The sequence below is a fragment of the Chelonia mydas genome, chromosome 10, assembly GCF_015237465.2.
Source record: "Chelonia mydas isolate rCheMyd1 chromosome 10, rCheMyd1.pri.v2, whole genome shotgun sequence".
Lineage (NCBI taxonomy): Eukaryota > Metazoa > Chordata > Testudines > Cheloniidae > Chelonia > Chelonia mydas.
In genome coordinates this window covers 46,004,074-46,020,578 of record NC_051250.2, presented here as the reverse complement: position 1 = coordinate 46,020,578, position 16,505 = coordinate 46,004,074, and the positions used below count along the sequence as shown (strand labels likewise).

The 16,505-nt window shown below is 50.5% G+C and overlaps 1 protein-coding gene across 12 annotated transcripts in view; it reads left to right on the top strand.

Annotated features, from left to right (window-relative positions):
• The window catches only part of LOC119567174 (myosin-3-like), a 39,191-nt gene continuing 22,686 nt past the window's right edge, over positions 1-16,505 (top strand). For 2 of the 12 annotated variants that reach the window (XM_043524185.1, XM_037910504.2), the window contains exons 1-12: positions 89-316; positions 1,180-1,588; positions 2,120-2,271; positions 4,106-4,379; positions 5,088-5,182; positions 6,231-6,330; positions 8,382-8,507; positions 9,435-9,560; positions 11,711-11,815; positions 12,281-12,469; positions 14,855-15,093; positions 15,738-15,966. In XM_043524185.1, coding sequence (XP_043380120.1) covers positions 1,367-1,588; positions 2,120-2,271; positions 4,106-4,379; positions 5,088-5,182; positions 6,231-6,330; positions 8,382-8,507; positions 9,435-9,560; positions 11,711-11,815; positions 12,281-12,469; positions 14,855-15,093; positions 15,738-15,966 — 1,857 coding nt within the window. In that variant the 5' untranslated portion in view covers positions 89-316; positions 1,180-1,366. Of the gene's footprint in view, positions 317-1,179; positions 1,589-2,119; positions 2,272-4,105; positions 4,413-5,084; positions 5,183-6,230; positions 6,331-8,381; positions 8,508-9,434; positions 9,561-11,710; positions 11,816-12,280; positions 12,470-14,854; positions 15,094-15,737; positions 15,967-16,505 lie in introns of all 12 variants that reach the window. The other 10 variants (XM_043524183.1, XM_043524182.1, XM_037910505.2 and 7 more) reach the window with 8 other exon arrangements.

The window sequence follows — 16,505 nt, the reverse complement described above, 5'->3', positions numbered from 1 at the left end:
AGGGAGAGTGGCAGGAGAGGGGCCCAGGGTGTGTGGGGAAGCGTGGGCCTGCTGCGGCTGGTGAGTAACTCTGCCGGGCGCCCCTGCCGCTCCCCCATCATAGCCGCCTACGCTTCACAATCGGAGCCAGTTTATCAGGAGAGGGGGAACAGGCACTTTGAAGCTTGTTGCCATCTCGGTTGCCGTGGCAGCAGCAGTCCTGTGTTTCCTGACATGGGGAGAGGTGGTGAGTACAGCAGCTGAGCTGAACGAAGAGACGCCCTGGAGATTCAGTCGGACGGGGTCCCCGAGGGCCTGCGGGGAGACTCGCGGAGGGGTAAGTCACTTACCAGTGCTCTGCTTGCACTCTCCCCAGTGCCTGCGTTTCTCCTGGCCAGAGCTTGGAGCAGTGGGCGCGGCCACTTCACGTTCCCCGGGACTTGGTCTTTTGTGATCACACACCCTGTGTTGGCAAATGCAGGGCATTGTGAATAGAGATGGGGTCCAGTTTGGAGCTATAGGGCCAGCTGGGGGAAAAGGTTTCTCCTTCGGACTCTCCCCATGCTGGAGCTGACGTTGCCAAGGAACCACCGAGCCTTATCTGCCCACTCATGTTCTTCTTCCAAGTCCACGGTCAGAGCCTCCCGCCTCCCTCTGCAGCATTGTTGCCTGTGTCACTCACCTCCACAGGGATGTTTGTTTGGGATTGACCAGGTGGGCTCTGTGACTGGGAGGGGAGAGTGGCCTTCAGCCTTGCAACTGAGGTGGGATACGGGCGTTCCTGGTTTTGAGCTCGTTCGGGGAGTCACCTCCACGAGAGGAGATGCAGCCATCTGTCTGTGGGTTTATGCCATGCTCAGCACTGTGACATCTGAGAGAAAACACAAACGGTTCTCAATGGCCTTCACCTCCAGTGCGGCTACCAGCACAGTCCAGGGGAGAGGTTGGGGTTGCAAGCCTCCTCCTGTTCCCTCTCTTCAGTGTCCTGACCATACAGATCTGCCCAGCCGATTGCAGCCAGAGGATCTGCCCCATAGCGCAGTGTGCCGATTCGCATGGCACCCTGGGAAATGGAACAGAGGATTCTGGGATGTGCTTGGAGGTGGCGCAGTAGTGAGTGACATTGCAGGGTGAGGTATCCCATATGAATTCCCTTGTTGGGTATCCACTGATTCTTCCTTTTGCTGTCCTTGGTGACAGGCCTCTGGCACTCAACGCCACAGCTGGATTGCATCTCCTCCATGTACCATAGATCTGGATCTGTGAGATTCCCCTTGGAAGCTCCAGGGAAAGTGCCGTACGTGAAGCAAATGTCAGTACCTGAGACTCAGCTGCACTGATGACCCTTCGAGGGAGGGCACCCCCCCCCCATACCACTGGGCAATAAATGTCCCACCAGAAGCAGAGCAGCTTTCCTGGCCTGCCGTCCCGATACAGCGGTGATGGATGCTTCCAGCATGGCACTGACAGGGGGGTCTCAGGTTGGGGTTGCCAGGATCCTGAGAACAGTAAAAGAAGCCCACGGGCATCTCGACCCTGTTCTGTGTTGGAGCTGGAGAGGAGCTACACAAACAGCTACCCCTCGTCAGGGGTCCCCTTCCAAGGAGAGGTAAAAGGACCAGCCTGACCGTCGTGCTGGGGGACCAGGCACCTTTCCGGGGCTTCACGGGATTCCTGCAAAGGGGTCATGTTCCACCCCTGGCCTTCTGCTTATCATACCATGTGGCTCCTAAGATAAAGCAGGCTGATGTCCTGCTGGTCATGGGTCTGGGACTCGATTCCTTGGCACACTCAAACTGCTCAGAGGGCAATATGCCAGCAATCCCCCGTGATCTCACCTCTGGCACAGAGGCCATGGGCATTACCTCTGCCACACCCCAGATTCCCTCTCCCTCACAAGCTGAACTGCGTTGCCATGAGCGTTCATGAGGTGGCTGGGTGGCAGGGGTTGTTAGTGACTGCTCCCATGATTCACTGCCTTTGTTCAGGCAACATCCCTGACATTGATGGGGAGTGATTCCAGTGGGGGACGGGTAGAGTGAAAAGGAGAGAGTGTGAGTGTGTGTATCAAGGGGGGATCAAGATGGAAGTGGCACATCCCTGTCCTCTGCATCAGACTTTTCTTCCTCACCTCATTCAGAACCCTCTGAACGGGACGCCAGGACCCCGGGAGCCCGGCCACGCAAACAGCGCATGGAGAGAGTCCAGCAGGGGCTCTCTTAGCCCCAAGCACATCGAAAGAGCCAGGTCCATGAGCCCCTTGCGAGGGATCCACTCCATAGATAGTGGGATGTAAGTTCAGTTTTAAAAGAGCTTGGGATGGGAGGGATCCCGTGGGAATCGAGTGGAATTGTCTGTGATTGAGGGGTGCAGAAAACTTGCTTGTTGGGAAGATTTGCAAGGAATCTTTCTTATATAAGTACGGTTTAGGTGGATGGATGGAAGGACAGAAAGAAATACTTACAGAGCAAGTCAGATCCTTTTCTTAAGCAATAAGTTACAACCGGAACTCCCTGCTGCTGTGTGTTATTGGATCATCTTGCTTAATACATTTCAAAATGGATCAGACACTCACAGCCAGACAAATAGCATCTGCAGTCACACTAGGTAAGACAAAACAAGGGCTGTTCATCCTCATGCTTCAGGCCAGAAATTGATCACCTCTTGCAGCCAGGAAGAAATTTCCCTGCTGGGTATAGCCCTGCACAACTAGGTGCCTGAAGAGGTTTTCTCCTTCCTTGAAAGCATCCCGCATGCAGGGGACTGGATTAGATTTATCATTGGTGGGTTTCAGGCAGGCAATTGCTATGTTCTTACATCACATATCTGGGGTTGTGAATTACTGGGCAGTAAGTTGTTTCAATCACATGAGTTTAATTGCATCAGCTGTGGAATAGTGCAGCATAATTCATACTCTGGAGTGACTGTTTTTGGTTAATTTCCTTTTAAAATAAGAAATGTGTTCTTCCCCTGAGAACTATAATGGGAAAAATGTCCCTAAGATTGATTGATCTATCAGTTGATCTGTTCATCCCCATACGTATCCATCGATACAGTCATCCAAACTGAAATGGTGGATTCACTAGCATTCCTATAACTCTGATTTTACCAAACAAAGCCCCTGAGCAAAGAGCAGAGGGGAAACAGAGTCCGGGCCTTTAAATTTCCACTTGCCCTGCAGAAGCAGTGGGTTTTTTTAAGTAGGATCTCAGTGTAATTCAATGGAATTCACCTGTAGGACACCAGCAGGACTGGGGGTATTTTCAGGTGTCAGGACTGCAGGTGGCTGCCTAGGGTACTGCCTCTCAGGAGTCACTGGAATAGCACGGGGACCATAATGATCACTCAGCAATACTTTTGTCCCCTGCTGCTCTTCCCAAGGGGCCTGATCCTCACATGGGCTAAAGTATCAGCAATTCCCACTAACATCAGAGGGAGTTAAAGGTGCTTGGTAGCTCTCGGAATTAAGCTTTGGCAGTGAAGTTTATGCCTGCTCTAGTCCTGCTCACTCCCACCAGAAAGGAAGGCCATGTTTCTGCTCAGCCATGTGTAGTGGCTGCATTTGGCTCTCAGATTCCACCTCTCCCTCCCACCATGCCTCCTTTGAAGCAATGCTGCACCTAGCGTGGTGGTTTCTGGGACACATTTGGTAACAGACATCTGGTCTTTCCTGGATTTGCCTGAGGACTCCCTGGAGGTATCAGGTGTTTACTGTTAGCTTTCTCAGCCATTCATTGAAGGAACTGGGGTGGGTATTGAATCTTTAACAAAGAGAGGTTTTCTTCCAGCTGTTTATAGGGCATCTGAGTTACATAGGAGTTATCCCTTCTCCTTTCAGTCATTCGGGTTTCATTTACCTGATACTTGGGATGACATCATCCTACTAGTTCTCCATAGAGTCTTCTAGAATATAGAGGTTGGACAAGACATTTTTCCTAATTATGCCCCAGAATCCATTGCACCAGGTAACCTTTAAAGACAAGTGGTATGACTAATGAGTTGTGAACAATGGTTTAAGGATCATTGTCATCATTGAGGTCTCCTGTTAGCTATCCTCGTTGCTCTGCCTTCCCAGGCCTTTCAATCAGTCGTTAAAATTAAAAAGGATGGATCTCTTTCTTGGCAGAGTTTTAACCAGTGACATGGAATGTGCCAGGAGGCATTCCAGCCCACCACTCAGAAGGAGGCATTCTTTATCTCGTCTCCCGGACTGGGGCACAGAAGAATATGGTCCCATGCGGCCATTGGCTCGAAGGGTGTGGAGTGGATTGGAGCTGGACCTGCGGGGATCTTTACCAGAGAATGTGCAGAGGACAGCAGCGCTGGGGCCCTCTCTGCGGGACACTCCTGGGGTGCTAGAGGGACAGGCAGAAGCGCTGCAAAAGCTGGAACTCAACAGGGTGAAGTTTGAGCTACTTTCCATTAAGCAGAAGGTAAACTGGAGTCTCTCCAAAGCCTGGGGAGTTTGTGAGGACCTGTCTAATTGGGACACAGGAGTATCTGCTGGTTCTAGTCCTTCTTCTAGACACTCACCTGACTTTGGGGCTAACCCTGAGACATGCTGAGCACCTGCACCCTCCATTGGTTTCAATAGGAGCTACATGTGCTCAGGACCCCTCAGGGTCAAGCCTGATGAGTCTAACCAACTCCAAGCTTCTCAGATGCAGCACATTACATCTCAATGGTCTGGGCAGGCTGCTCACTTGTTTCCATTGGGATGACTCGAGCCAGTGTGTGCCCATCCTTCAGAGGGTGAATGCAGTACAGTGGAGCGGGGTGGTGCTGTTCACACTCTCTGTGCCTGCATGCTCAGTGCTTGCTGAGATCAATGGAAAGATCCCACTGACTTCTGTGGGCTTTGCACTAGCTAGGTTGTGTCCCCTAGCATGTGCTCTCATTTGAGGAACTAGAAGCTTATGATCCTGGAGGTTAGAGATGCCTATCTGGAGACTGGAGCAGCTTCTGGCTTATCTCTGTTGGGAATAGTCTGGCCTCTGTCATGGAGAATAGAGAGTGGCACTCCTCTGGCATTGTTCTCTTCAAGGTTTAGTATAAAATTAAGCTGCTTGCCTTTGAATTCTCTCCTGACCTCGCCTTTCCCACAGCAGATGGAGAGCTCCCTCACCCAATTAGAGAAAGAAAAGAGCTGGCTGGACCTGTCCCGCTATGAAGACCAGAAACAGAGAGGGGACTTGCAAGAGAAGTACGTGAATTGGGGGCGGGTGGTAGGAAGGCTTTGGGTTAAGAAGTCTAGGCAAGGAGTACGTAGGATGCAGGCAGCTGGGACAGCGTCAGAGGTACCGTACAGAGAGAGACGAGGGTGCAGAGTGGGCTGGCGAAGACGGCAGCTTAAGGAGCTTCTTGTTTAGCATGTGAAATCATTGAGCTAGCGTGGAGGTTTTAGGCATACCTAAGGGAGTTAGGCACCTACCTGCCTTAGGTGCCCCTGGAAATCCTAGTCTAAATCTTTCGGTCAGCACCATATTACCCTCCCTCAGCAGCCTGCATTCTCAGTGGGGCAGCTGCCCCAACCCAGGAGACTAGGTGGCTCGGGACTGGAGGTGGAGAGTGCCCCTAGGCATCCACGTCCACTCCAGCCCTGCCAGTGGGGAGTGAGTGAAAGTTCTTCTCACTTGAGAGCTGTTTAGTGGCTTGTGTGTGATGAGTTTCTCTGTAGAAGGTCTCAGTCCAGTCCTAGTGGACTAGTGTCCACACCAGAAATGCAGACCCCAGATTTGGCAGTTGCTGTCTCCCTGGCTGGCATGCTCAGCAGAGAGGCCAGGGTTTGAATGAACTCCCCTCAGGTCAGGTTTGGTGTGTGCCCTGTTCTGTCCCTTGTATCTGTTCTCTGGATAAGCAAAGGACTTCAGTGTATAAGTCAGCCTGGCACCTTTCACCAGCACTGAACTCACCAACATAACCTACTCTTCTTCCTTAGGGAAAGGGGTTGTGGTGGGGACGGGGGACAGTGGCTGACAGTGGTTGGCCCAGAGGTTGGGAGCGAGCATGGGGGTTGGAGCAACCTCTCAGTTTGGGTCTGGGGCATCTCTAGAGGGGGCACAGGGAGCAGCTGTTGGACAAGGGGTCCATTTGGAGCGTGGGGGTGGGGACAGCTATCAGATAGTGCCCAGCCAGTGGACATGGTGGTTGGAAAGAGGGCAGGGGGAGGGGCAGTTGGGAAAGTGACAGAGAGATTGGGATGTGACGAATGGAAGCAGGGTGGAGCTGCTGTCTGTCTGTCTGTTTTTTAGGATCCTTAATTTGGAGATGGAGGTGGTGAAGGCCAAATCCTGCTTGAGCAGAATGAGCTGCCGCTCAGTCTCCCCAAGTCCCAGCCAGAGGTTGTCTGTGGTAAGGAAGGCCTTGCAAACCCCAGTGGCTATTACCTGGGGCTGGGCCCAAACATTTCAGAGAAAGCATTGCACATAGTAGGGGATGGAGCCCTGGCATTGGGCAGTAGCACCATCAACTGCCCGCAATAACGATTGTAGCACTGGAACAGGACCGGGGCGCTTGCAATTGCATGCACTAGGATGCTGCACCGGTCCAAGGCTGCAGCCCTTGGAATTGCACAGCGGAGGTTGCAAGATTTTGGGGCAGTGGGAAGACCAAAGGGTTAATATTATGTGTCCTGATTCCTAAAGTCCCTGCAGGCTTTTTCAGGCCTGCTCTGGAGCCTCATTCCCCTGCACATACTCAGGGTAAATCTTTGGGGGATGAGTGCAGGAGTTGCCATCCCGTGTGCTCTGTGTTGGGCTCTGCTGTGTGATTCTCCCTGTTTGCTCCTGGACTCGGGACACTTGGAAATGTGCAGCTCCCAGCCAGCAAACCCACAAGGACAGATCTAATTAGAGGACTCTCAGGAGCTAAATATAGCACAGGGCTGGGGGAGGAGGGGAGCAGTGACCTTCAGGCTCCCTGCTGTCAGTGGCCTGCGAAGTTTGGGCAGACTTTGAAAAGCCTTGCTCCCATGGAGCAGTGGGACTGGCACTGTGATCAGAGCGCAGAGGTTAAGGGGAGGCTGACCCTGGGTCTTCCATGGGAAGGCAAAAAGATCTGCTTGCCCTTTTCTTCCCCGCCAAGCCTGCTCTGCACACAGGCTAGGTACAATCCTAATCTCTGAACTCAGTGTGTGTGCAGGGAGCAATCTTCTTGAAAGGAGGCAGAGAGGGGACGGTGCTACAGCTCTGCTCCTGTCCACGCTGACTGGCTGGCTACCAAAAGGAGAACACTTTGCAGAGGTGGGGAATCAGGTGAACCCCTCCCCTCCTCCTTGTATCTCAGGTATTGTGCCCCCTTCCCCCAGTAATCTTGCCCTGGAGAGTACAGCTCCACACTGCCCCCAAGGCCAGGAGTAATTGGCACAGTCTGTCCCTTAAAGTGACAGGCACAACAGTAATACTTCCAGCAGACAGACATGCTCGTTCTTTCTCCCTTGGGCACAGGCTAGAAGCTAGAGCTGGTCGTATTAGCCATTACAGGCAGCACTTGTTAGGGACTGAGCCCCGTTCTGGTTAGCAGATCGCAGTATGGCCAACCCCATGTGTTCCAAAATCATGAGGCTGACTTAATATTCATGGCTTTTTTAAAGAAAACCCAACAGTACCTGAGTTCTTTACCTTCACCTCCTGATTACAGAGCCTTTGAATAACACCTGGGTCAAGTATTCCAGCTTTTTTCTGCAACTATGAGTGGCAGAAACATACTTTTTTTAACAAAGGAAAGGTGGAATTCTCCTATAATAACATGAATCCAACAGCTGGGGCTTTACGAAAAGCACCGGGTATTGCAAGACTCGAGGTCTAATTGTGAGTTGGTCACACTAGGATTGTTCATGAGCCGAACCCGAATCCTGCGAACAAACGTTTACTCAATCACTTCCAGCCTGGGAGAAGGTTCGCAATCTGTTTGCGCTGAATAGGCAGTGCTAGCTATTTGTGAGGCGTTACTGGTCACCATACTTGCGTGGTATTTCTGCTGCCTGATTGGTTGACTGATTCTTTTTCAAATAGCAGAATGATGACCAGGGAATGTTTGTGACACTCTTGCTAATGTTTGCGAAACAGTCAGGATTTGTGAATATTTTCACCAACGCCTGGCAGTCCTGTGGAGACTTGTGAAACAGTCAGTCATGTTCATCAGAAGGGATGGGTTGGAAGCAGGATTCACTGGGTGAGATTCTCTGGCCTGTGCTGTACAGGAAGTCAAATAAGATGATCATTATGGTCCCTGCTGGTCTTAAAAATCTCTCTCTTTTGTGATTGCAGCGAACCAAACTGGGTGGCTTTTATTCCCAGATCAAGCTGTTTACTATTCACCCAGCTCTGTGCATGCTACGGGGTGGTTCGTGACTTTGGTGCCTCATCATAGCTGGCTGATGTATCCATTGTGTTGATTTGTAGGAGAAGGAGGAGCTGAACCGAGAAATGACAGCTCTTCAGGAAACCCTGAGTGGTTACAAGGAGCACATGAAGGTTCTGGAAGCAGAACGGGATGAAATGACCCAGCAGCTGAACTCAGCGAAAGAGGTTAGTTCCTTGGTCCAATGGGCACAATCCCCCTGTCACTGTCTAGGGATATGTCTACACTGCAATAAAAAACCTGTGGCATTGGGTCTCAGAGTCCGGCTCAACTGACTCACGAGGCTCGAGCTGTGGGGTTAAAAATTGTGGTATAGACATTCGGGCTCGTGTTGGAGCCTGGGCTTTGAGACCCTCCCCCCTCATGGGTTTCAGAGCCCGGGCTCCATCCCAAGCCCGAATGTCTACACTGCAATTTTTAGCCCCACAGCCCAAGCCCCACGAGCCTGAATCAGCTGACCCGGGCCAGCCGTGGCCGTGCTGCAGGTCTTCCATTGCAGAGTAAGTGTACCCAAGGGGGCTGGAAAAGGATTCACTGCACTATTTAGGCACCAATGAGTCCATGAGGTCCAGAAAATAGACACAATTAGAAACATCACATGTTGGAGATGAGACTGGACTCCCTCACTCCTTCCGCTCCAAAACCACACTTGCTACTGCCTGGACTCAAAGCAATCGCGTTTAAATTGCGTCTTGTCAGCAGGCCTGCAATGTATCAATTCTCTCCGACACTCCAAGCCTGTACGTTACAATCTATACTCTCACATGCTTCCTGTCCTGTCCACTCGCCTCTGTATCCTCACTGCACCCCACGCTCCTTAGGGACGGGTGAACCTCAAACCATAAACACACCAAAATTTGGATGCTTGTTCTCAGTCTACAAATGAGGCTGCTTGAGCAGCTGCCCCACCCAATCACTGCAGAGTTCCTGGAAGATGTACAAATAGTTGCTCCCACCCCTACCTGGGTGTCCACACATTTGCTCCTCCCTTCTTCCAGCTTCTCTCCAGAGGAGAGATGGGGCTTAGCTACCCCAGAAGTTCAGGCGTTTAGGTTCCCTACTTCAGAGGTTCCCTTGTTCCTTTTGCTTCCCAGGGGCAACAGCTGGCTTTCAGCCAGACCAACGAGGCCAACCAGAGAGTGACGGATTCGCTCCAGGCGACAAAAGCACTGCACAAGGAAATTGGCAGACTCCAAGGGGCTTACAACAGCACCAGCCGGGTATGGGGATGGAGGAAATGTGTGGGTCTGAGTAACGAACAGCCTGTGATTGAGCTCCCATTGGTTGCATGTAGAACAAGGTCTCCCCTTGTAGTACTGGCTGATGCACCATGAGTACAAGAAGGACAAGCTGTTCTCTACGTGTGCGAGTACGGGTGTGATGCGTATCTGTCTCTGATGGGGGTGTCATGCAATGAAGTGACTAGTGTACACATGCGCTAGGGGGCTCCTTACTGGCTGGAAAGTCAGACACGTTTAGGCATTCGTGGGCTCTCTCTCCCTCTTGTGGCTGACCCAAGAAGAGGCTAAACTGTTGAGTGCTCCAGGAGTGCACTTGTGGAGCAGAAGGCCCAGATTTCGGTTACCAGCGCTGCAGTGCTGTGGTCTGGCTGGCAATCAGGATGGCTGCGTTTTCTATTCTGCTCTGTTCTGTGTAGGCTTTTATTCTGTGCTCATCACTGTAGTATCTGAGCACCTTGCAGTAATGCAATGTGACTGCACATCTGACACATGCTGGTTATTCGCTCATCCTCTCCCCAGAGGGAGAAGGGATTGGAGGGTCTTGTTTTGGTAGGGTTTTTATTTATTTGTTTGTTTGTTTGTTTTTTGGGGGTCTTTTGTTAAACAAACCTGTGCTCTGTGTTTGTATTAGAGAAGGCAGGTCAAAGAAATGTGCCCGCACTTGGAGCGGGAAGCGGTGAGGTTTGGGATGGTCCTCAGTTCCTGGGGGAATTCATTCCCCTGTCTTGGATCACCCCCAGAGAAGGTTCTGTTTCCTGCACAGTTGAGCTTGACCCATGCTGCTGAAAGTTCCACTGTGCCAGAGGAGCGAATCAGGAGTCTTCGGCCGGGAGCTTTAAAAGGTCTTTTCAATACCCTGGGCGCAGGCCATGGAACGCTTTGAAGATAAGGACTGAGACCTTCAACTTGCTTTGAAATGCTACAGATTGCCAGGGAAGAGAGCATGTGCCAGGCGTGATGTGCTTATGGTAGCCTGTGTTGCTGAGGTGACATGCTACAGCATTCTGTATTAGTTGGAGTTTCCTAAGTGCTGAAGGTTTCACATCTAGGGATATCGCAGTGCTGTAGGCCAGCTGAGAGGTGATGAAGGCATGAGTAACTGAGGCCAGGATGGGACAGAGTCTCCTAGCCAGCCAGAGATGGTAGAATGCATTACTCATGGCAGTTGCAATGTGAGAGCTCAGCATCAGCAAGGAATCCAAGAGTACTCCTAGAATATGCACTGAATTGATCAACTGTGGGCGTGAATCTTCAATCAAAGGAGACTGCTCCATGACTGCAAACTCCTCAAAATACTCTCTTCTGTTTTGCTTGGCTCAGCATCAGCTAGCGGTTCTTCATCCATGAGATGATTTCATCCAAGCACTGGGCCATCTTTGTGGTGGTTGTGTGGTCATATGCGGTGAAGGGTGGGTAGAGCTGTGTGTCATCTGCATGTTGCTGGCACTTGAGTCCATGTCATTGGGCCAATTCACCTACTGGCTGCATGCAGATATTGACAAGGACCAGAGAGAACTGATCCTCATGGAGGCTCAGAAGTGGTGGAGATGCAGTTTGCCATCACTACTCTCTGGGTGCATCCCTCCAGGAAGAGCTCAAACCATTTTAGTGTGTTACTCTGGACTCCAGCCAACTCTGTCAGGCTAGACAGCAGCATCTCATGGTCAGCAGTGTCAAACACTGCAGAGAGGTCCAGGAGAATGAGAATAGATGTCTGGCTTCTATCCGTTGACAGGAGGAGATCATCTATCTGTGCTACTAAAGCAGTTTCAGTTCTGTGTCCTGGCCTGAATCCAGATTGTGCCGTGTCTAGAACATTAGCTTCAGTTAGATGTGCTTGTAGCTGGCCTTTAGCTAGCTTCTCTATGAGCTTCCTCAGGAATGGGGGGTTTGACACTTGGGTGGTATTGGCTAGAACTGAAGTTTCCAGGGTAAGTTGGCTGGACTGTTGAGTGTTAGAAGGAGGACAAAAGAGTCCTTCCTGAATGAGGCCTTAGCTATTTGGCTAAGGGTATTTGCCCCAGTTGTTCATGGCTTTCTGTCACATGCCAGGAAGGATTCACAGATCAGTTACAGTCTATAAATATGATTTGTTTTTTCTCATCCTGATGTGTAATGTTCCTGGGCAGGAGAAGGAGCTGCTGTCTTCCAAGGTGGCCAGGCTGGAGGAGAGAGTATCTGAGCTCACCATGAAGCTGAAGCCTGCCCTGTCCGACAGGGAGAGGTTCCTAAAGGTATTGAGTAGGCTCAGGCAAATGAGAGAGAGAGAGAGGATGGGGAGTAGTGGGGAAGAGAGGCAATGGGGAGTGGTGGGAAGAGAGGCAATGGGGAGTGGTGGGGAAGAGAGGCAATGACACAAGAGGAGGAACAGAGTGGGAGAAAGGAGAATGTTCGGGAATCCAGATCAGCCCTGGGTGCAGAGAGGCCATTGGGAAAGGTGACTGTCAGGGCCAGCTCCAGGCACCAGCTTTCCAAGCAGATGCTTGGGGCGGCATGCAGAATGGGGCTGCAGTCCGTGTCCCGCGGCGGCAATTCGGCGGCAGCTCCGCTTGCTCTTCCCGCCACGGTGGCTTTTCGGCAGCAGCTCCGCTGCTCTTCCGGGCTCGGTGGCAATTTGGCAGCAGCTCTGTCGGCAGCGACTGCTTGGGGTGGCAAAATTGGCAGAGCCGCCCCTGGTGACTGTGCTGCTTGGCTTTCAGGAGAAAGTGGAGCTGCACCAGCAGGTGCAGGATCTCACCCTGCAGCTGGAACATGCGCAGCGGAGCCAAGAGGGCTTCAACGGCCAAGTATCAGACCTTCACCTGGAGCTGGTGAATGCCAAGGCCCAGGCCAACCGCCAGGACCAGGAGAAGGTCCTGATGAAGGAGGAGCTGGTGACCCTCAGACAGGTGACTCCTTGAGTGACTCTCTGAGCTGGGTGGGGGAGCCACGAGTGGACTCTGCGGGCATCACCCGCCAACCCCGCTCTGTGAGCACTGCTTCCAAACCCCACCCTTCTCAGTGAAATGAGGGCCCTGGGGCCCCTGCCCCCTAAGAGCCAGTAATAAGCTGCTTTACTAAAGTGGGTTTCCAAGATGCTCCCTCCATTCCCATATTCCCAACCACTTGCCCTACCCCACCACCCACCCTAGTCTCAGGTACAGTGTTAGCTTGTGTTCGTGCCCACCACCACCCTCTGCTGGAGGACTGTAGACCTTCTGCTCTCCAACAATCCCCTCTACTATCTGAACTAGCACTGAGGTGCTTGGATCCAGATGCCTTCAGCTCCTGTCTCCTTGTCGCCTCATGACATTCTTGTCATCTATCCACTGCAGTTTGGTGCCCAGGCTAGACTTTCCAGGAACTGGGGTGAAGCCCTGAGGCTCTGTTTTGAGCTTATGGAAAAGATCTAGAATTTGTAGGGCTGTCAAGCAATTAAAAAAATTAATCATGATGAATAGTTCAATTAAAAAAATTAATCACGATTAATTGCACTGTTAAACAATAATAGAACACCATTTATTTAAATATTTTTGGATGTTTTCTACATTTTCAAATATATTGATTTCAGTTACAACACAGAATACAAAGTATACAGTGCTCACTTTATATTATTATTTTTGATTCCAAATATTTGCACTGTAAACATGATAAAAGAAATAGTATTTTTCAATGCACCTCATACAAGTACTGTAGTGCAATCTCTTTATCGTGAAAGTGCAATTTACAAATGTAGAATTATATACAAAAAAATAACTGCATTCAGAAATAAAACAATGTAAAACTTTAGCACCTACAAGTCCACTCAGTCCTACTTCAGCCGATCGCTCAGACAAATAAGTTTGGTTAAATTTGCAGGAGATAATGCTGCCCGCTTCTTGTTTACAATGTCACCTGAAAGTGAGAACAGGCGTTCGCATGGCACTGTTGTAGCTGGTGTCACAAGGTAATTACATGCTAGATGCGCTACAGATTCATATGTTCCTTCATCTTCAACCACCATTCCAGAGGACATGCATCCACGCTGATGATGGGTTCTACTCGATAACGATCCAAAGCAGTGCGGACTGACGCATGTTCACTTTCATCATCTGAGTCAGATGCCACCAGCAGAAGGTTGATTTTCTTTTTTGGTGGTTCGGGTTCTGTAGTTTCTGCATCAGAGTGTTGCTTTTTTAAGACTTCTGAAAGCACGCTCCACACTCGTCCCTCTCAGATTTTGGAAGGCACTTCAGACTGTTAAACCTTGGGTCGAGTGCTGTAGCTATCTTTAGAAATCTCACATTGTCAAATCTGCAGTGAAAGTGTTCTTAAAACGAACAACATATGCTGGGTCATCATCCGAGACTGCTATAATGTGAAATACATGGCAGAATGCAGGTAAAACAGAGCAGGAGACATACTATTCTCCCCCAGGAGTACAGTCAAAACTTAATTAATGCATTATATTTTTAACGGCGTCATCAGCCTGGAAGCATGTTCTCTGGAATGGTGACCGAAGCATGAAGGGGCATACGAATGTTTAGCATATCTAGCATATAAATACCTTGCAATGCCAGCTACAGAAGTGTCATGCGAACGCCTGATCTCACTTTCAGGTGATATTGTAAATAAGAAGCCAGCAGCATTATCTCCTGTAAATGTAAACAAACTTATTTGTCTTACCGATTGGCTGAATAAGAAGTAGGACTGAGTGGACTTGTAGGCTCTAAAGTTTTACATTGCTTGTTTTTGAGTGCAATTCTGTAACAAAAAAAAATCTACATCTGTAACTTGCACATTCACAATAAAAAGATTGCATTACGGTACTTGTATGAGGTGAATTGAAAAACACTATTTCTTTTGTTTATCATTTTTACAGTGCAAATATTTGTAATTGTGTTGTAATTTAAATCAATATATTTGAAAATGTAGAAAAACATCCAAAAATATTTAATAAATTTCAATTGGTATTCTATTGTTTAACAGTGCGATTAAAACTGCCATTAATCGTGATTAATTTTTTTGAGTTAATCGCGTGAGTTAACTGCGATTAATCAACAGCCCTAAGAATTTGTAACCTGAACAGAATCATTTCACGGGTGGGACATGCCTGAACTCCTCATGTCTCTGAGCTGAGTTGGTCTATTTCTGTAGGTCATTTGGTGTCAGTTGGATCTCATGGACCAGAATCTAAGATCCTTGCCATCTCGTCATACACAGCTTCTAGATTTCACTTGCTGCTGTCCTGTGCATGGACATCACTGCAGTGAATTAGGCCAAGTCTCAGCTATGCACATGGGTTCCCACTGCAGGTAAATGAGAAGCTCTCCTCTGAATTGGGTCAGAGCCACCAGAGACTGGAGACCTCCCTGGGTCAGCTCCACCATCTGGAGGCTGAGAAGAAGATCCTGACCAATAGGATCCAGGCCCTGGAGACTGAGCGCATGCAGCTGCTGGGTGAACAGGAGGCGCTGAAGTCAGAGATGCAGAGGGATGCTGGAGGCCAGGGAAATGATGTGGCAGCTCTTCAAACAACCTGCGAAGGGCTCAGGTACCCGAATATTGGGAGCAAGAAAGGTAGGAGACAGGGATAGAGAGGCACAAGGAAAGAGAATGAATCCCCTAGCTGAGCTCTTCATGCTGCTTCTCTGCTTCTGTGTCTAGAGTGGGAGCATTAAGGGTCAGGGCCAAGATGGGAAGCATCCTTCAGTCCAGCTGCCGCACAGCTCATCCTGGCTGTTAAATAATCTGTAATCTGATGAACTGGCTTCTCTTTGCTGCAGTCCAGCCCAAAGTCGCTGGGTGCCGTCTAGCACCTTTCACACAGTGTGTATCCCATAGGCTGCCCAGAGCGAAATGATTCCAGGTGGCAGCACATGGTACAGATGGCAGAAAGGATGCTGGAGTGGGAGGTCCATTGGCCCCTTGGGTCACTGGGGAGGGGGCAGTGGAGAGGTGAGAGAGGTTTCTCACTGGATTTGGTGACGGAGGTGGAGGGAGGGAGGCTGTTCCAGGCAGCTGCAGAGGGGAAGGCTCTCTCACCAACCACGCTGAGCTGATACGGAGGGCCAAGGAGATTGCAGAGGTGGGAGTGGGGAGCAGTCTGTGTGAAAGACTGGGTAGGAGAAGCCCATGCAGCATCACTGGGTGCATTAGCCAGGCTCGGCGCTTTGCAGCACTCGTGCTGTTTTGCAGGGCATCGCAGTCCCTGTTGCAGGCGGAGAAGAAAGCCCTGCAGGCTCGCTGCATGGAGCTGGAGGCTGTCCTGCGGCACAAACAGGAGGAGTTGTGTGGCCAGCTCGCAGAGCAGCAGCAGGTCTCCCAGCACTGGAAGGACAGATGGAACCAGGTGGCCGTGGCTCTAAAAACCAAAGAGGAGGAACTGGAGCAAGCACATGTGGCGCATCAGAGCTTGTCTGCCAAGGTGGGTCATGGCCAGTGAGCCCCAGGCCAGTTGCTGCCTCTCTGTCCCACCTGGCAGCCTTGGGATTGCACCATCTTTCCACTCCTGCCCCAGCTCTGCACTCAGCCACTCGAGTCTCCTTTCTTGTACTCTCATCTACGCCCCAGCTAGTGGGTCACTGAGCTCAGGAGCTGGGAGCCGCAAGCTCCCTGGTTCTAATTCCACAGCTGCCACCAAGTCAGCGTGTGACTTTGGGCAAGTCACCTCCCTTCCATCTGCCTCAGTTTCCCCATCTGAAGAACAGCGAGAAGGACACCTCCCTCATAGATCCACATACTCTTTGCACCAGTTTAACTACTGTGATTTTAATTTGATCTAGCTAAACCAGTGCAAGTTTTCTATTCTAGACAAGACATTTGAAGCGAGAGGCTCAGAACCCCATGGTCAATACCCCCACCCAGCCCACCACCAAAACCACTGATTATATGTCAGCTTTGTACTGAGCTTCATCCTGATGTGCCCTGGAATGTAGCTAGCAAGGTGGCCAGCTCCTGGATCCC